Source organism: Pistacia vera, unplaced genomic scaffold (assembly GCF_008641045.1).
Source record: "Pistacia vera cultivar Batoury unplaced genomic scaffold, PisVer_v2 Contig93, whole genome shotgun sequence".
Lineage (NCBI taxonomy): Eukaryota > Viridiplantae > Streptophyta > Magnoliopsida > Sapindales > Anacardiaceae > Pistacia > Pistacia vera.
In genome coordinates this window covers 1,644,545-1,664,461 of record NW_022196812.1, presented here as the reverse complement: position 1 = coordinate 1,664,461, position 19,917 = coordinate 1,644,545, and the positions used below count along the sequence as shown (strand labels likewise).

Here is a 19,917-nt window from a genome sequence, read left to right as displayed (position 1 = left end):
TTAGATAGAAAGTAAATACAATTAATATTAGACCTTAAATTTATATCTTTTAAGACCTTAAATTAATATTATTTATCTGCAGTTTCAAAACCATGATTAGCTAGGGAAGACAAAAATTGAAAAACGCAAAAGACCAGAGAAGTTGATAGATTACTTGGAATCGAAATACTTGAATGAAAACTTTTGTAAATATATAAGACATTATTAATACTCATCATCCTGCATACTTGGAAAGCGAAGGGAAAAAAATATAGGGCGAAGAGCATGCCGAAGCCGAATACTGTTGAATATTAAACTTGATTTGAGCCTAATAATATCTGGGTCTATCAATTAAACAGGCTTATAGATTGCTAGTTTAATATTTCTTCCTAAGCCCAAGTAAAACCTATATTTAACTCATATATCTAACCCAAACATAATAGACTTTATACTTGGAAAGATCTTATAACAATATCTTATTTATTAGTGAGCCGTTATGTAGTTATTAATTATGGAAAGTGATAGATGATATTTATTTGGGTAGATATTAGTTATGAAGGGGGTGACCTTTAGCCATTTTGTACAAGCAAAAATTTGTGACCTCTCTTCCAAAACACTTCTTTTCTCAATTCCTCTTAATTGGTATTGAGCTAAAAGCTCCTCTTCCAACATATAATAGGATACTAAAAGTCTTACAAGTAAATACATGTTTTCCATTTATCAATTCTTGACTAGTTTTGCATATATCTTGTTATATGTTGCAAAATTAGTCAGGAAAGTAATAGATTGTTGAAAGACAATCTTGATAGAGTCCACTTTGCAGAACGTACCCCCAGATATGGTAGCAGACCATCGTCGTGTCTGGCCGCATGATGAAACTACTGATAATATTTTTTAGTTTTATATGAGAGTATAGAAGGTATAAAAATTTCAAACTAAACCTTTATCGAACAACACCTGTTATTTAGAAAACAGTATTATTGTACTCTGTTTTTCTGACAGTTTACCTTTCCTAATCATATTTAAAAAAAAGAAAAAAGGAAAGACCCAAGAAGAGTAAGTATATGCACACCAATAATCATATTTAAAGAGTGGAGTTAATATTTACCAGCCCTATTTAGTTCAAGGACAAATCGTCTCTGTATGAGAATTACATCCTTAATTTACTTAATTGCTTGCAAAATGCTTGATGTATAAGTGGATTAGTAAATTTCAACGAATAGAGGAAAACGCAACAAGGTAAATAAGGTCACCGGGATACAACCAAGCAAGACAATTGGTCCATGGACGAAACATAACTATGTAAATGGTTGCACCAAATGCTACCATCACACCATATGGTGAGAACGCCATAATTTGGACTTCAGAAATTAAATCGGTTTCTGAGTAACGGAGGTGAGGATGGCCAAGAACATTGGCAATGAAGCAGTGGAAGATAAGAGATCGCAAGCGCAATGGCTATCTCACCCTCTTTGTTACCACCTGGTACAGTGAAAGCTGCTGCAAAGACGACAGTGATTGTTAAATTAATATAGAAAGTTTATATGGATAACACAAGCTTCCTTTCACATTTACCCACAACTGCATATTTTAGTGGGTCAAGCTAATTGACTCGAAACTAACCAAACTTCAATCCCTTGCAAGAAAAAATCCTCGTGCAAAATCCCTACACATGTACAAAGCAAACCTTTTTCTTTATTAAAAACTTCACCCGTGCCCTTCCCAGAAGATGTAGGCTTTAACTTGAAAGGATTTTGAGTTGAAAAGTTGATGACCAGGTCTGTTATCTCCTTGGCCATTGAGGAGGTGTAATTTTGGTGCACTACTTATCCTATTGGCTATTATCGGCTGGCGGCAACAAAGTTTATATAAGGAGGTGATCAATAGAAACTGCATACAATATACGTAGTTAGCTTCAGAAACAAGTCTATTGAATTAAAGAAAAAACATAGAAATTGTAACTTAATAGAAATAAGAACATTGCATATGTATACATAAAGAGAGTTACATTATTCATTACTGTATTGGTAAACATGCTACGTCCATAAGTGGATAAAAACATTTCAATCAAAAGGGGGAAACTGCAGCCTTGAAAATAAGATCATTGTGAGGCAACCAACAAGGATATTGGTAGATAAGTGGTAAACATTTGTGAGAAAGGATCATGAACATGGTTTCACCAAAGGCTATCATCATGCATATAACAGAGAGAAGTAAAGCGATGTGGCCCATAATAAAATTCTTTGGCAAGTACTCCAGAAAATCTTCTTCTGAATAACGGGAAGGACGATGCCCATGAACATCAGCAATGAAGCACTGCTGGAAAAAAAGTAAGCGCATCGAATATGATAAAGGCTTTGAACGATTTCTTAGACAAAAAATTAGGGGTCCCGTCATTGTCATTCCCCCTGGTAAAGTGAAGCTGCAGCAAACACTACAGTGATTTGAGTGCAGCTGCCACAATGCAGGATGAAGCAGTCTCCTTCATCCATTTTTCACCTTCTTTAACCAATTTCTTATGTTCTTTGGTAAACACTTCTTTAGGAGTTTTATCGGATCCATTTCGTTGTTCTGGAGGGATGGATGCACAAACTTTTACACAGCCTGAGAACAAAATTACAACAATGGTAAGTATAAGCATAAAATAAAACAACACCACAAATATAAATAGCTTTAATCTTGTGATTATTGCACGGTTAGTGCAAGCTATATAAAGAAGATATATCACCTTGAACCATTTTAGTTCCTTTTGCATCTGTAATGCGGCTCCAGGGACTTGATCTGAAGGTACCAACCTTCCAGTCAAATGCAATAGTTGTCAGTTTTTTCAACCTGCTGGCTGCTTTCCACTCCCACAAAAATAAGTCCAATTTATTTAGGAGACTAAAGACTTTATCTGGCGATGTATTATTGCAAATGAAAATAGCAGACCATTTTCGTCCCAAAAGCAGTAAGAATAGTAATAGGCGTCCAGAATTTCACGAACAATCTCGTAGATCCCCAATCTTGCGGCTGTAAGAATTGGGACTCTTAATGACTTCAAGGCTCATCAGTACTCCAAATAACTCCCTCATGACACATCAATCTAACAATTTCTCGTTTGCTTGTGCATTAACTTTATATCCGGATGAGTTTGATTCCTGGAACTGTAATTCACCAATTCAACAAAGAATGTTTCTCTTTAAAGTGCTCATTCTAATTAGAAATTGTTGAATGCTTAAATTTACCTAGAGAGCATAATGGCATGCCAAAGCATAGGTGTAATTTCATGCACACAACAGCTGTGATATAACCAACAAAAAAAAAAAAAAATACAGTTTCTAATTAGAATCGTAAGTTAATAGAATTGAAAAGAGGAATAAATTTATTAATTCAACTAATAAATAAATTTAGATGGGAGATGATCCACAAACCAAATGCAGGAAAGATATGTCGACGGATACATCCAAAAAAAGAGAATCTCTTAGAGTTCTTTGAATTCTCATATTGATTTTCTACATCTCTAACCACACTTCCTGGGAAATATATGTGTTCTTCTTGCACAGGAATACCTGCAAAGTGATGCAAAAGCTTATTAGCCACGATTTCTGAAATTCCTCAATTATAATAGATTATTAATAATAAAAACTAAAGATAAAGAACAAAAGAAGATGATAGAGAGTAGCGTACAATGATAGATTAACTGTTGCAAATATCCCAACTGACTACCACTTGCAAATGCCAGTGGCTTATTAGCCAGCGCTTCTAAAACTCTTCCTCTGTCCTCTGTTTTAGAAACTAAGTCTGGATATTTCTTCAATAAATCAAAAGCTGCACCTGTAAATGTAGTTGACAAATATTGGATGTTATGTAAATTGCCTAATTTATAATCTATAAGGATTGCATTTACCATAGTGACCAGACGTGATTAAATCTATAAGCAGTTGAACGCCATTGTCGTCATCCAGGGGAGCAGTTGTCACTTTCAGTAAATATTGAATTATCTCCTTGTGGCCATATTTTGCTGCTGTGTGAATTGGAAGTAAACCAACGCGGTTCGTCCTGTTTGGCAAATGATAATTCCACCCCACAAAGGCTTCTGCAGCCTTTCTATTGCCGTATAAAGAAGCCATGAATAAAGCGGATTCGCCGTCTTCATCTGTCAACTGTTCTAGTGTGTGTGGAGGGACACCTGATACGAGCTTCTCGATAAGCCAAGAGGGGGCACTTAACTCTCTACTGATTACGTGAAAAACCGTTTCCAATTCAAATACTTTAATCGGTTTGGTCAAGGCAGTGGGATTTAGGAGTATGAAATCTTCTACACCTTTCCAATCATTTTGCCGTATAGCCTTGAATAGTTTCCAGCAACGAACATGATCCTCAATCTCCGCCCTCGATGGATTAACTGTTAGTTGTAAATGTTAGACACAAAATACTATTAGTTATTGAATGAGCGTAAGCATTTAAAGGATACTTAATGCTAAAATACTATATATAGGCTTTTAGAAGCAATCGACTTTTATATATACAGTAAAAGAACAAAAGGAGATTCATTAATTTCTCAGGACACTAATAATCATGGTCATTCGGACTCTTACTATATGTATATATATGTGTGTGTGTGTGTATTTAACTTACTTTCTCTCTTCGGAGGGCCATGACTGCTGCTACTGGGTTCAGCTTCACCGCTGGACTTTATTTCATTGCTGACCGTTTGCTCCATGTAAGTGATTTCCTATCTTTGTATTGTGACAGTCAAATCCAAGATTCAAAAAACGAAGGAACAAAACCAAGGGGAAGNAAATATTGAATTATCTCCTTGTGGCCATATTTTGCTGCTGTGTGAATTGGAAGTAAACCAGAGCGGTTCCTCCTGTTTGGCAAATGATAATTCCACTTCACAAAGGCTTCTGCAGCCTTTCTATTGCCGTATATAGAAGCCATGAATAAGGCCGATTCGTTGTCTTTATCTGTCAACTGTTCTAGTGTGTCTGGAGGGACACCTGATACGAGCTTCTTGATAAGCCAAGAGGGGGCACTTAACTCTCGACTGATTACGTGAAAAACCGTTTCCATCTCAAATACTTTAATCGGTTCGGTCAAGGCAGCGGGATTTAGGCGTATGAAATCTGCCACACCTTTCCAATCATTTTGCCGTATAGCCTTGAATAGTTTCCAGCAACGAACATGATCCTCAATGTCCGCCCTCGATGGATTAACTGTTAATTGTGAATTGTTAAGACACAAAATACTATTAGTTATTGAATGAGTATAAGAATTTAAAGGATGCTTAATACTAAAATACTATCAGTGTATCACAAGATAAAGTTCAAAAGTCGTCGTTTCCTGTTTCCCAAAGATTATAGGGTTTTAGAAGCAATCGACTTATATATATATATATATATATATATATATAGTAAAAGAACAAAAAAAGATTCATAAGCTTCTAAGTTTAAGTCCTCTTAGACACTAATAGGAGTGGTCATTGAGACTCCTACTCTGCTAGCAGTTCCAAGGCCTCGGGAGAATAATTGAGATACGCGTAAACTGACCCGGACCCCATATATATGTGTGTGTGTGTGTATGCCCAGTCGATAGTTCCAAGGCTTCGAAAGATTGATTGAGATACGTGGAAGATTGTCCAGACCCCTAAGTCATATATATATATGTGTGTGTGTGTGTGTGTATGTGTGTGTGTGTGCGCACGTGTGCGCACGTGTGCGCGTGCTCAACCGCATTATACACTTACTTGGTCAATCCTTGATCCTCTGTGTGCGTGCGCGCGTGTGTGTGTTTGTATGTATTTAACTTACCTTCTCTCCTCGGAGGGCCATGACTGCTGCTACTGGGTTCAGCTTCACCGCTGGACTTTATTTCATTGCTGACTGTTTGCTCCATGTAAGTGATTTCCTCTCTTTGTATTGCAACAATCAAAGTCCAAGATTCAGAAACGGAGGAACAAAACCAAGGGGAAGACAAGTTTCAATAGGTGTCAATGACAAACTAATGAATTTCTGTTAAAATCAGTACTTAAAGAGCCATTTTTACAATATTTAATTAGACCTTGTTGTAAAAGATTTTGAAGTTTCTTTAACTCTGTAGCTTTTCAGTAGATTAATCTACACAGCTCAACAATCAAATTCTTTTTGTTCTTTTTTCCCTCTTATATTTGCTTAATTCAATTATAGTATTTGTTCTTAATTGGTGAGCTTTTGCCCAACGATATATACATATATATATGCAGCCATGAAGCCTTTCATCAACTTTCATATATAATTCCTTTTTCTCCAAATTTGCCTTTTCATTTTCCTTCCAGATTTTCCAGAAACATAGCGATATACTATTTCATTAATTAATGAACTAATGAATCTTCTTCTTAATGGTTTGCATCGGTTCATTTCTTCTGTCACAATCAAAGTTGCAATTTTCTTTTTCTACAAACAGTCAGTGTGGGGGGATCTGTTAGACAAATGGAATTCGGATAATCAGGAACTCGTCCCTACAAATTGAAGAAAACCAAAAAGAAAAAGAAAAAGAAAAAGGGAAAAGATAGTTAAAGAATGAAATAACCAAAGAAACATAGTGCTATTTGTACTTTATTCCATAATTAGTTCTCTATGTTTTATCTTTTGATGATTTATGCTATTTTTCTACCTGCATGTACTCCAATACGCTGCTCTCTAGCTGGCTTTTCTGGTGGATAAATTGGTTTCACAAATATATATTACCCTGGTATAAGGATCATCTCTTTCGTTCTTTACAAAAGAGGAGAAAAAGGGAGAAAACTTCAACTTCAAAACCGAATTTAAGTAAGGATCAGTTTGTTGTGAAGATCAAACTTCTGGTGGAACACCAATATCACGTGAAAATAAAGAAGTCTTGATTAAATCTTCTGAAGATTATGAACTTCGGCTTGAAGTCAGTGGTTATATATCCTAATTCCTAAACTGGATGAGTCACATCGAATTTAAATAGTATTAGATTTATTAGTTTGATGTCCATTTATTCTATATCCTAAGATCATCCAAAGCCATTTATGTTGAACATTAAACTTATTTCGGCCAAGACTATTTGGGTTTATCACTTCGACCCATATAAATTGTTAGCTTAATATTCTTTCTAAGCCCAATGTAAAGCCCATATTTGACCCATGTATTTAGCCTAAATAATAGGCCTTGTGACTAGAAATATCTTGTAAAAATATCTCATTTATTAGAAAGTTGTGAGGTAGCTATTAATTATAGAATATGATAGATAATATTTATTAAGGTATGTGGTAGTTAGGAGTTGGAGTGTAGAAGACTCCCTTGAGCCTAGTTAGTAAATACGAGTACAGCAAAAAAAAGGATACGAGAATTTTATAGGTATGATACGACAAATGGCCAAAAATTAAGGTTGTAAAAATTCGGCCATAAAATTCTGATGCGAAAAAATACGGTATGGGTATATACGGGTTTAATACGGTACATTGTCAACAATATGTTTTGAAAAATACAATAATATCAATCCTGGTTTTAGCACTTTTCATGGACCACCTAGTTAAAATCAATATAGCATTTCAAATGCAAAGTATTCAATTAACCAATAACCATTAGGTCCAATAATACAACGCAATATATAACTGAGATTCAAATTATAGTCTCCAGACTTAAACACAATATATAGCCAAGATTCAGTCATTGTCTCAAATCAAACACATAACAAAACCTAAATTCAAAGTTAAACTAGAGCTCCAAACAAATAAAATAAATAAATTATACAACCAAGATTCAAATTATAGTCTATAACAAAAACTCACCCTAATTAGTAGATACGGGTACGAAAAAAAAAGGTACAAGAATTTTATGGGCATGATATGACGAATGGTGAAATATATGTTTGTAAAAATTTGAGAATAATTCAGATACGAGAATAATTTGCCAATAAAACGTCTAAGGCATATAGTTCGCAAATGATACAGATGTGTTGATTACATATGGAAATTTGCAAATGATAAAGCGAATTATACAGCTGGGCATATAATTTGCATTTTATTTGTGATTTACTAACTAGGCCCTTGAGCGCTATAAAAAGGGGTGATACCCAACCATTCTGTACAAGCCAAATTTGAGAAGCAATAGTAATCTTGTCTTCCAAAACACTTCTCTTCTCAATTCCTCCTAATTAGTCTTGATCTAAAAGCTCATTTTCCAACGATTTCTGGTTTTTGTTTATATTAATTTTCAAAGATAAAGTCAAATAATTGCTTAAAATGAATGAAATTTGAAACCAATACTGCTTTATGCAAAGATGAGGTATAAATTTAAACCATTAAATTTAAAATTCTAGCTAAAGGACTAGGCTGCTCTGTTTGGTTGTAATGTGGTGCTCTGGTTTTGTTCTGCTTTCAGTTCAACGTTTCTATCAAGTTTATAATATCTATCAAATTAATGTGTTATTTACAATAAATATAAGAAGAAATTGAAACTGATAATGACTATATAGTTAGACAAGAAAGACCTTTTTTTAGCTCCTGAAGATATAATTACATGGTCATACATCCTCAATTGCTTGATTGCGGTTGAAGCGAATAGTAGGCCTATAAGTGGATATAAATATATCGACCAAGAAAGGAAACTGCAACCATGCAAAATTGCAAATAACATTATTGGGAGACAACCAAGTGAGGCAATTGGAATGATAACCCATTTCCATGGGTTTGAAAGAACTATGTAATATGTTGCACCAAACGCTACCATCATGCTTGCAATTGAAAAGAACAAGGTCATAAGGCCAACCATTAACTTCTTTGGCGATGACTCCAAAAAATCATCTTCTGAGTAACTTGAAGTGAGGATTCTCAAGAACGTTAGCATTGATGCTGTAGAAGAAAAGAGTGCAAGCTCATCTGATATAGCAAAGACTATGAAAGGTATTTCGTGCAAGAAATTGGGTATGCTGTCATTATTGATGCCCCCTGGTAGAGTAAAAGCTGCTGCAAACACTACTGTGATTATCAGTGCTGCTACAAGAGTGCATGATGAAGCAGTACCCTTCATCCATTTTTCACCTTCTTTAACTAAATCCTTGTGTTCTTCTGTAAACACTTCTCTAGGAGTTTTATTGAATGAATTTTTTTGATCTTGAAAGGATGAATGGACATAACTTTCCGCAGCCTGAACATGAAATAACATGTTAATTATTCAAAAAAACAAGAATAGAAATAGGCATTGAAAATTTCGCGTGCAATCTCGCAAATCCCGAATCTTGTGGCTGTTAAAATTGGAGTAGCCAATGACTTCGAGGCTTCAGCATTAATCCATATAACTCCCTCATGGCACATCATTCAAACTATTTCAAGGGTTTGAATGTGCATCAACTTTATATCACTTATGTATTTGATGCCTGGAACTGTAATTCAACTCAAGTCAGCAGAAGAAATATGTCTTTAAAGTACTCATTCTAATTAGAAATAGTTGAACATATACCTAGATTAATGAGGGCATTCCACAGCAAAATGTGAAACTTTTGGCACAAGGCAGCTGTGATATAAAACAAATAGCATCTTTTAGTTAGTATTATAAGTAATAGAATTTAAAAGATGGATCATTAAATAAAATTAGATATGGGAGGTGATCTACAAACCAGATATAGTAGAGATTTGTCGACTAATAGATCCAAAATAAGTGAATTTTTTGAACTTCTTTAAAGTCTCAATTTGACTCTCTGTGTCTCTAAGCACAGTTGTGGGATAATGAATATGTTCTTCCTGCACAGGAATCCCTACAAAAACATGCAAGCGCTGTTAATTTTGACATACTGTCTAGTGATAGATTCCATATAGAAAGTANATATGCCTAGATTAATGAGGGCATTCCACAGCAAAATGTGAAACTTTTGGCACAAGGCAGCTATGATATAAAACAAATAGCATCTTTTAGTTAGTATTATAAGTAATAGAATTTAAAAGATGGATCATTAAATAAAATTAGATATGGGAGGTGATCCACAAACCAGATATAGTAGAGATTTGTCGACAATAAAATAAGTGAATTTTTTGAACTTCTTTAAAGTCTCAATTTGACTCTCCGTGTCTCTAAGCACAATTGTGGGATAATGAATATGTTCTTCCTGCACAGGAATCCCTACAAAAACATGCAAGCGCTGTTAATTTTGACATACTGTCTAGTGATAGATTCCATATACAAAGTAGCTAAAGAGTAGCACATATACAATGATAGATTAAACGTAGCCAATATCCAAACCGACTACCACTTTCAAATGCCAGTGGCTTATAAGCTAGCTCTTCTAGTATACTTCCTCAATCCTCATTTTCAGTTACTAAGTTTGGATATTTCTTAAATAAATCAAAAGCTGAACCTGTAAATGGAGTTGAGGTAACATAATTATTGACAAATGCTTTCAGAGTTTACGTTGACAATTGAATGTTATCTAACTAATATGGAATATATATGGCAACGACACTTACTATAGAGACCAGAACCGATAAAAGATTTTACCAGTTCAATCATTTTGTCACGAAATCTTCTACACCTTTTCAATCATTTTGTTGAATAGCCTTGCATAATTTCCAGTACTTAAACATGATCCTCACTTATTGGGTTCATTGTTAATTGCAAATTATATGACCACTTCAACATGAGAAAGTAAGACATAAATACTATTAGCCATGGGTTCATTAACTAAAATACGCCCATATCCAATAAATTTAAGTAATGTTTGGGTCTAAGAAGAAATTAAACACGAGAAAGGTTTGTAAGACACAAATACTGTAATTAATTAAATGATACTATCAGAATTTAACTTACTTTCTGTCTTTGGAGGGTCATGACTCCTACTACTGGACTCTTCATTTCTGATAAAGCTGTTAGGTTGAACAGGCTCCAGCACTTCACCTTCATCACTCACCTTTTGCTCCATGCAAATTATTTTTTCTTCCCTCTCTTTGTATCCTTCCAAAATTTGAAAATATAATGACAGTTTCCAACACTTGAAAGCCAAGGAAAGAAATATAAGGAGGAAAACAAGTTTTAAGACTCGATCTTTAAGGAGAAATTAATAAACATACATATGTTATAATCTGTATTTATTGAGGCCTCCCCCGGCGTTAATTAAGAAATGTGATCAATAATTTGAGTTGTTGCAAAGTAATACCTTCCCCAGTTCCCCTCGAAATGAAACTTTTGAAATTTTTTATTGTTCTTTGAGTGAAAACAAGGGATGTTCTTTTCACTTTTATGATATTGTTCTTTGTTTTTACTTTGTTCTTTATCTCTACGGCTTTGCTTTCGCCCTCATTTTGCTTTTGCTTTAACAAATCAATGTCTAGTGTTCGTAAATATGTTATATCTTTAAGCTGTAATGCTTTAAGATAGGATTAAAACGTGATGCCAATTGCATATGTGGGTTAAGCTTTCATGAATTTGTACCATTTTTTCCGTTTGCAAACAGAATATTTATGTACCAATTTTTTGTATTGGCATTAGTTCATTTCTTAACTAGCAATCAAAGTTGAAATTCTATTCTTTTAAAACTAGAAAGTGTTGGGAATTCAGATAACAAGGAACATTTCCAGGCAAAATGGACAAAATAAAAAAAAATAAAAAAAACAATTCATTTATAAAGAGATTACATAAAAAACAAAAACAAAAATAAAGACTGGCTAAATATTTATGTTTTCTGCTTATTTAATTTATCTTTGTTATAAAGAATTAGATATATAATTACATTCTATCTTCAAAGAGCTAAACCGGCTAGCCGCTTGCCCTTCCCTATACAAAATTTCTATACTAGGAAATTAGTGGACTTCTGAAGTATCTAAATTATGCCAAATTCGGAACTTCAGTTGTCTGTGAAGAAGTCTTTTGGTATTTTCCCTGTGGTTAATTCCGTAATTTGTAGGCTATTTGGAGTTCTCTTCGCTTTTAATAAAACAATTTGACGATATCAGTCTTAAGTAATTCCAGAAAATCCAGAATAAAAAACCTGCAGACAGAATCACACAAACTCTGTTTTTTGGCTCTGTAGTATCAGTTTATTATGCAAATTACAAACAATTTTCTGCATAATATTTCATCTGCTGTTACAAAACCATATTTAGCTACTGAAGACAAAGAATAAGAAATGGAAAAGACTAAGGGCAGTTACAAAACCATGATTAGCTCTCTGTTTTTGTTAATCTATAAATTCCATTATCTGTTAATCATGTACAAATCATCTTATTGTTCCAAAAATCAGACTGTCAATTCTCTACAATACAAGTTGGACAGCACAAAAAACTATGTTAACATGAAGTTAATTGCTTGGTCTTATCAAAATTGCTGTTGTGAGCTTTAACAATCCGGACCCTGGACTACAAATTCTTGATTTTGCATTGTTTGGTAACAACTTAGCTTCTTCTTTGGTGGAGCAGACTACATTCCTTGACGATGCTACTGTGAAGAAGCTTAAGGGTATTCTTGGTGGCACTGGCTAAGATTGCCAAGAAATTATAAATTGTTAATTTCTTCTTATCATATTAATTCTCTGCCTTCTTGTAGTTCTCCGAGCTATGAAATTTTCTGATTAATTAATTAATGGAATTTGTGGATTTCTATTTTCGTACAATGCCGGATATGTAGAGTTTATATAACTTTACATCATCCAGTTATCTAACTGTAAGTAACTATTACCAATAAAAAAAATAGAATACAATGAATATTAGACCTTGGATTTATATCTTGCTTTATGAGGAATTTAGAAAAAAATAAAAATCAACTCAACTAGATCTTTTAAGTTATCCCAAGTAAATAAATTCTCTTTCTAGAAATTTTGCAAATTGAATTCCAAAGTTTGATAGAAATGTTGTGGTAGAAAATTAAATTAAGCGACAAATTAAACAATAGAACTGCTAGAAAAGGCAAGAGATAATCTTATCCCTTCTGTATGGGCGTATGGTTAAGGCTTCTTTGCTTGTCAACGTAACGCCGGCCACTCTCTTCCCATTTGTTTTGTCCACACAATAAATTAAATGGAAGACTTTATATAGTCCTAGTTAAAAATGCACTGTTTGATCTGGTCAGCACTTCCATATATATTTTAACAATAGCTCTGATTTTTGAATTGGGATATTTAATCTTTAACAATAATACTAAACGATAAAAATGTTATAGGAAATAAAAGGAAGAGTGAATATGATGAGTTTATTTACTTTTTCGTTCATTTCTTGACACATCACTTTATACATAAACATTTATAAGATTTTTTTGTGTGTTTAACATTACTCAAATCTTAATTATATTAACAATGATCAACTCTTGCATGTGAGTTTATACGAATAGTTTTGTCTTTTTAACAATGAATCTTGCGTGTAACTGTAGTTTAAGTCTAGATCTTAAATTCGGATATTTTTAGATACCCACTTGAGAATTTTACATGTGTTGACATATTGATCAATCTATAGAGAATGAGAAAAATCACTGACCTTGCCTAGCAAAACCTCCCATTTTTCCTTCTCCATATATTTTCATTACAATTAATGCTTTAATTAATCTGATTTTCATTTTGTTACTGAAGTACTGTATAAAAATTAATTAAATAGGAGCTAATAAATGAATTTATTATAAAACAGAAGTCAAATTTTGATACAAAGTCGAATTTATTTTATTAAACGAGGAACAATTAACTTGTTGTTATATATATCTAGAGAGAGAGAGAGAGAGAGAGAGAATTACTTCCCTATTCCTTCCTTTGATGGAAAAATACTAGGTCCATAAGTGGAAGAGATCATTTCAAACAAGAGAGGAAACTGCACCATTGCAAATAAGGTCACTGGGAGACTAGTAAGAAGGGAAATTGGGAAGATAGTCCATTTCCATTGATGAGTGCAATTGATGTAGAACGTTGCACCATAGGCTACCATCATGCTTGCAATAGAAAAGAACAAGGTGATTTGGCCGATACTTCTCTGGCAAGGACTTCAAAAAATCATCTGGCGAGTAACGCATAGTAAGGATTCCCAAGAACATTAACACTGAAGCAGTGGAAGAAACGAATGCAAGCGCATCTGATATGGCGAAAATAATAAAAGCCGGTCCTTTAGTGTTGGTGCCTCCTCCTGGTACAGTGAAAGCGGCGGCAAATGCTATGGTGATTATGAGTGCAGCAACAACCGAGCATGATGTAGCACTCCCCTTCATCGAATTTTCACCTTCTTTAACTAATGTCTTATGTTCTTCCTCAAATACTTCTCTAGGAGTTTTACTTTCTTTATTTTTCATCTCACGCATGGATGGAAGCACAAAATTTTCCACAGCCTGATGAAAAAGTTTACATCTAATGTTAGACATATATGGATAGTTTAATAAATCTGAATCTAATAAATTAATGTTGCGTTTAATATATCACATACACAGAATATCATGTGAAAAAGTTTTTAAGGAAATATAATACAGAAAAAGCTTTATGTGAATATAAATCTTTTGAAGAGTGAAATTAGTTTATGTTTTGAATAAAATCATAAATGTTACACGATATCAAATGTATACTTTTCTTCTTCTTCTTTCACATTTTTTAAATTTATTAAGCACAAAACAGTTTTGTAAAATAGTACCAAGAAGATTGGGACGACATAAAGTAATTAATTAGTTCTAAAAAGACTACTCAAATTTATATAAATCACCTTAAACCATTGCACCTCCCGCTGCATTTGCAATACTGAACCTGCTATTTTACTTGAAGTTGACGACTTTCCGGCTAAGTGCAAGATGTTGTTAAGATCATTGTCCATGTACTGTGACAAAAATTTCCCAGCCTCCTTTAACATGAAACCAAAAACTATTTCTTGACGATTCAAAACTGCAAGCTGCAGCACATTTTTTCCAGCTTCGTCAACGAAAAAAAGAGCAGAATCATACACCTTCAAAATTTCTTCGACAATCTCCAAAATTCCCAATCTTGTAGCTATGAGGATTGGTTGCTTTAATGTCTCTAAAGCTTTTTCAAAGTCCCAAACAACTCCCCCACACACTGTTCTTACAATTTCAAGCGCTTGCATGTGATTTAACTTTTCATCATGTATCCGTTTGATGCATGGGGCTGTATATATATATTGAACTCAAGTCTATAAATGAAGATTAATTTTATTTAAAGAACCTGGTCAAATAAATTCACACAACCATTAAAATCCTTACCTAGCTGCATGAGGACATTCCAGAACATAGATTTCAATTTTTGGCGCATTCCACCTGATATATATAGACAAATAGCTTTTAGTGTTGACTTTGAAAGGTCAATTATCGTGGTCTATATACGGAAAATTATGAAAGGCAAAACTATTAGAGAGATTTACTATTAAAAGTACTAGCAGATATCTCAGATATCTGTCTGGGGATTTCCGTGTCTCCATCTACACTTCCAGGATTTTGGAAATCGGTCTTTTCGGCCTGAGGGGAAGGCATATTATCATCTTTCACTGGAATGCCTGCAAATACATACTCGTGAGAAATTTAGGCATCTTTATGTTGGATACAACTTGAACTGCAGGATAAGGTTTCCTATGACTTCAACACTACTAGTGTAATTTTGAAACTCAAAAGTAATTTCTTCAACAATAAACTGTCAGAAAACACATGGGTTATGTATTTGGATGGAAATATCCTTGATTTTTTTAATCTGAACCACCCTCAAATTTCAAGGATTGGTGGCAAATGATCAAAGAAATTAATTATTATTTTTTTAAAAATAAACCTAGACTATAATGAGAAGATTATGTGATATGTGGGTGCATTAGACATGTGATTTGACAAAGTGAAAGATAGCGGGATTATTTGATACTAACAACTATAGATGAAGCGTTGCAAAAATCCAATCCGACTCCCACTTTTAAACCACTTAGGCTTTGCAGCCAGCGTTCCTAAAATCCACTCTTTTTGCTTTGGATGCAAACCACGATCGCGCAGTTGGTTCTTAAATACACGAAAAGTTATACCTGTGCATAGAGAGAAACTAAAATCACAGCGAGCACAACAATGTATTGTTTAAAGAAGCCAAAAGGGTCAACTATGAGACTATGCCATATAATTAATAAATTAAATAGTTCTAAGTGAAAAAAAGATATCCCGCATATTTAAGGTTTAAATTGCACTAACCCAATGGATTAGAAACACCGAGCAGAAATAGAACCAGCAGAAATTGGTTCTGTGTTTCTTCTATTAGTAATCTAGTCCGTGGAAGTAGAAATTGAACTACTTCCTCGTGTCCAAAAATTGCTGCCAAATGAATTGGAAGGATATTGCTCATAGGCCCCATACTTAGAAGTGCGTTTGGTGAATCAGGGCAAGAATTTACAATGATTTCTACGGCTTTTTTATTGCCAAGAGCTGCTGCTAACGATAAAGCCGTCGCGCCACTAGCATCTTTTGCCAATACAGATTCTGTAAACTTCGGTACATTCTCTCGCAACAATGAAATTGCGGCGTCATTATCTAATAGTACAATTACGTGGAAAAAGGTTGAAGAAATTTCGGAAATCTTGTCCGTGAACACCTGCGGGTAATTATCTCTAGTGAATTCTCCAACAGCTTTCCAGTCATCCTGTTGTATAGCTCTGCGTAATGGCCAGTAACGAACAAACTTCTCCTTATCAACTTCTGCAGCCGCTATCAATTTCTTCATCATTTCTGTATATATTGAGAAAGTAGGTAATATAAAGTGCAAGCTATATTAGACATTAAATCATCAGTAAAGTATAGAATGAGAAAAACCAATTAGTAAAGTTACCTTCTGAATTCACAAGAAGTTCCATGTATGTTATTTTGTCTTAACTTTTGCTGGTCAAGTGATCGCTGATCAGTGAAAATTTTAGAGAAACATTGCACCAGTTTTCAAGTATATATAAGGCAATACCTCATCCAATTCGTAAAGAAGAATTGGAATAATTAATTTGAGTTGTGGGAAGGCAATACCTTACTTCCCCCAACATAAAACTTTTGGAATTTTTTATTGTTCTTTGAGTGAAAACCTGGTAAGTTATTTTATTTTTTTTATCTTATTGAAATGCATCCATCACGTGGCACTTTTTTTTTTGAATTTTATCTCTGTGGCTTTGCTTTGCCCTTCTTTGTACTTCTCTTTTACGGTTTGTAGAATTTCATATATGGAAGAAATATTTCTTACCAAATAAATTGATGTTCACAGTTCGAAAATATGTATGACTTAATTAACCAATAAAATTATTTATGAGATAACAATTCAAGCTGTAATTTAAACATAGGTTAATAATGAGATGCCATTTGCATCTGTTGGTTAAGCTTTCAATAATTTGTACCATCTTTTCATTTGATCATCCAAGAAAATATCAGTCCATTTTTTTTTTTTTTTTAACATGCAAGCTCAGTACAATTTTCATCAATTTATTGAAAATTTTTAATGCATCTATTCATTTCTTAGTTAACAATCAAATTGCAATTCTCTTTTAAACTAAAAATTAAGTTAGGAATTCAGGTAAACTATGAATATGTCCCCACAAACTGGACAGCCTAATAAGCTAGCAAATAAAATAAAAGAAGAGATACGTAATATAACAATTCATAAGCTCTCTCTCTCTCTCTCTCTCTCTCTCTCTTCTCTATATATATATAATATATTATATGTTACTTTTGGGATTGTTTGTTGTTGATATATGTTAAATGTTGCGAAAAAGAGCCGACTGTATACATAGTATCTCAATATTTTAATTAGAAAACAATAATATGGAATCATTAACTATCTCTTGGTGGGCAGTGGTTTGATAAGAATTTTGAGTGATACTTAAGAGATCCTGAGTTTGAGTTCTCCTGGTTATAATAGGAGTAGTAACTGAAGCTTTTACCTAATCGGTAGTTTAAAGTCTCGAAGGGTTAGTTGAGATACGCGTAAATTGGTTCAAAAACATAAAAAAAAAAAAATCATCACAATTATTAACCTTCACAAAAAATTAAAAAGGATTAACGTGGTTCATACCAATAACAAGTAACAACATATGAAAATACAAATAGGTAGAATTATTTAAGAGAGAGTATTACCTGAAATTATTATTGAAATGAAATTCGACAAAGTGTCATGTATCGATAACAAACAATTTATTATAAATTTATAAAGAGATTATATGTAGATAGATTTGAGAGAAAAAAAATACAAGTCTTAATTAATATTTATATATATGCCTAATTTGATTTCACTATACAAAATTAGATATATAAATATATAATGTTTTTTATTCAAAGAACGCAACCGGCTGCCTCTAGCAGGCCCTCTAATGGCCGTAGACGGAGTCATGGGGTCAATGGCCGTAGATTAGATAGAGAAAGTGAATACAATTAATATAGACCTTAAATTTTATCTTTGAAGACCTTAAAATAATGTTATTATCTGTAGTTTCAAAACCATGATTAGCTAGGGAAGACAAAATTGAAATACGCAAAGACCAGAGAAGTTGATAGATTACGTAAAATAGAAAGACTGAATGAAAAGTTTGTAAATATAAGAAATATTAATACTCACATCCTGCATCGTTGGAAAGCGAAGGGAAAAATATATAGGGCGAAGAACATGCCGAAGCCGAATATGTTGAATATTAAACTTGATTTGGCCTAATAAATTCTGGGTTATCAATTAAACAGGCTTATAGATTGTAGTTTAATATTTCTTCCTAAGCCCAAGTAAAACCTATATTTGACTCATATATCTAACCCAACCATAATGGGCTTTGTACTTAGAAAGATCTTATAACAATATCTCATTTATTAGTGAGCTGTTATGTAGTTATTAATTATGGAAAGTGGTAGATGTATTTATTAGGGTATATATTAGTTATGAAGGGGGTGACCTTTAGCATTTGTACCAGACAAAATTGTGACCTCTTTCTAAGACACTTAGGCTCCGTTTGGTTGTCAATTGGAATACTACTTTTAGTATTCCCAAAAAGTTAAACAGTAAAATACCCAAAAACTCACAATATTATTCAACTTATTCATATTTTTTAAACTCCCTAAATTTGTTAATTCAATAAATACCTTAAATATTTAATGTTTTTGTTACAGCAACTCCGGCACCTCGGCGGGTAGTGGCCGGCTGTTCGTATTTGACATGGGTGGTGGGGGTGTTTTTGTTAACTTTTAAGATTTTATTATAGGGGTGTTTTGTTAAGAAACAAATATAAGGGGTATTATATTTATAAATCACATCGTAATACCCGCCCAATTCAACTTTTTTTTTTTACTTTTTTCAAAAAACTTTTCCTAAAAACACCCAATTGTGAACCAAACGGAGCTTACTTTTCTCAATTCCTCCTAATTAGTTTGAGCTAAAAAGCTCCTCTTCCAACTATAAGAGGATACTAAAAGTCTACAAGAAATATATGTTTTCCATAAATCATTCTTGACTAGTTTTTCATAATCTTGTATAGTTGTAAAATTAGTCAGGAGAGTAATAGATTGTTGAAAGACATTCCGATGGAGCACTTTGCAGAGCGTACCACCAGATATGGCAGCAGACCATCGCGTGGCTGGCCGTATGATGAAACTACTGATAATAATTTTTTTTTTAGTTTTATATGAGAGAGTATAGAAGGTACAAAAATTTCAATCTAAACCTTATCGAACAACACTTATTATTTAGAAAACAGTATTATTGTACTCTGTTTCTCTGGGAGTTTACCTTTCCTAATCATATTTAAAAAGAAAAAGAAAAAGGAAGGACCCAAGAAGAGTAAGTTGCACACCAATAATCATATTTAAAGAGTGGAATAATATTTACCAGCCCTATTTAGTTCAGGGACAAATCGTCTCTATATGGAGATTACACCCTAATTTACTTAATGCTTGAAAAGCTTGATGTATAAGTGGATTAGTAAATTTCAACGAATAGAGGAAACGCAACAAGGTAAATAAGGTCAGGGATCAACCAAGCAAGACAAATTGGTCCATGGATGAACATAAC

The 19,917-nt window shown here is 33.5% G+C and overlaps 4 protein-coding genes and 1 long non-coding RNA gene across 6 annotated transcripts; all 5 read right to left on the bottom strand.

Annotated features, from left to right (window-relative positions):
• Positions 1 to 2,413: 2,413 nt before the first annotated feature.
• Positions 2,414 to 4,750, bottom strand: LOC116120356. The gene is made up of 6 exons (XM_031406308.1): positions 4,600 to 4,750; positions 3,869 to 4,366; positions 3,649 to 3,795; positions 3,393 to 3,530; positions 3,207 to 3,260; positions 2,414 to 2,583 (listed from the first exon to the last, which is right to left on the bottom strand). The coding sequence occupies exons 1-6, from the start codon at positions 4,682 to 4,684 to the stop codon at positions 2,414 to 2,416; spliced, it is 1,092 nt and encodes a 363-aa protein (XP_031262168.1). The 5' UTR covers positions 4,685 to 4,750.
• LOC116120355 lies at positions 4,717 to 5,872 on the bottom strand. The gene is made up of 2 exons (XM_031406307.1): positions 5,775 to 5,872; positions 4,717 to 5,180 (listed from the first exon to the last, which is right to left on the bottom strand). Exons 1-2 carry the CDS (start codon positions 5,857 to 5,859, stop codon positions 4,717 to 4,719), a joined length of 549 nt encoding a protein of 182 aa, XP_031262167.1. The 5' UTR covers positions 5,860 to 5,872.
• A 2,621-nt stretch (positions 5,873 to 8,493) lies between these two features.
• Positions 8,494 to 9,134, bottom strand: LOC116120354 (ankyrin repeat-containing protein ITN1-like). Its single transcript, XM_031406306.1, has 2 exons — positions 8,697 to 9,134; positions 8,494 to 8,577 (listed from the first exon to the last, which is right to left on the bottom strand). Exons 1-2 carry the CDS (start codon positions 9,132 to 9,134, stop codon positions 8,494 to 8,496), a joined length of 522 nt encoding a protein of 173 aa, XP_031262166.1.
• A 58-nt stretch (positions 9,135 to 9,192) lies between these two features.
• On the bottom strand, positions 9,193 to 9,673 carry LOC116120264. The gene is made up of 3 exons (XR_004126521.1): positions 9,586 to 9,673; positions 9,429 to 9,482; positions 9,193 to 9,351 (listed from the first exon to the last, which is right to left on the bottom strand). It is a non-coding gene; the product is annotated as an uncharacterized LOC116120264 (long non-coding RNA).
• A 3,923-nt stretch (positions 9,674 to 13,596) lies between these two features.
• On the bottom strand, positions 13,597 to 16,787 carry LOC116120258 (ankyrin repeat-containing protein ITN1-like). Of its 2 annotated transcripts, none has more exons than XM_031406207.1 (7): positions 16,720 to 16,787; positions 16,089 to 16,619; positions 15,779 to 15,928; positions 15,290 to 15,421; positions 15,132 to 15,185; positions 14,621 to 15,036; positions 13,597 to 14,255 (listed from the first exon to the last, which is right to left on the bottom strand). In XM_031406207.1, exons 1-7 carry the CDS (start codon positions 16,742 to 16,744, stop codon positions 13,779 to 13,781), a joined length of 1,785 nt encoding a protein of 594 aa, XP_031262067.1. In that variant the 5' UTR covers positions 16,745 to 16,787; the 3' UTR covers positions 13,597 to 13,778. The 2 variants fall into 2 exon arrangements, with proteins under 2 accessions (XP_031262067.1, XP_031262068.1); XM_031406208.1 differs by having other exon boundaries at positions 14,621 to 14,901.
• Positions 16,788 to 19,917: the final 3,130 nt, after the last annotated feature.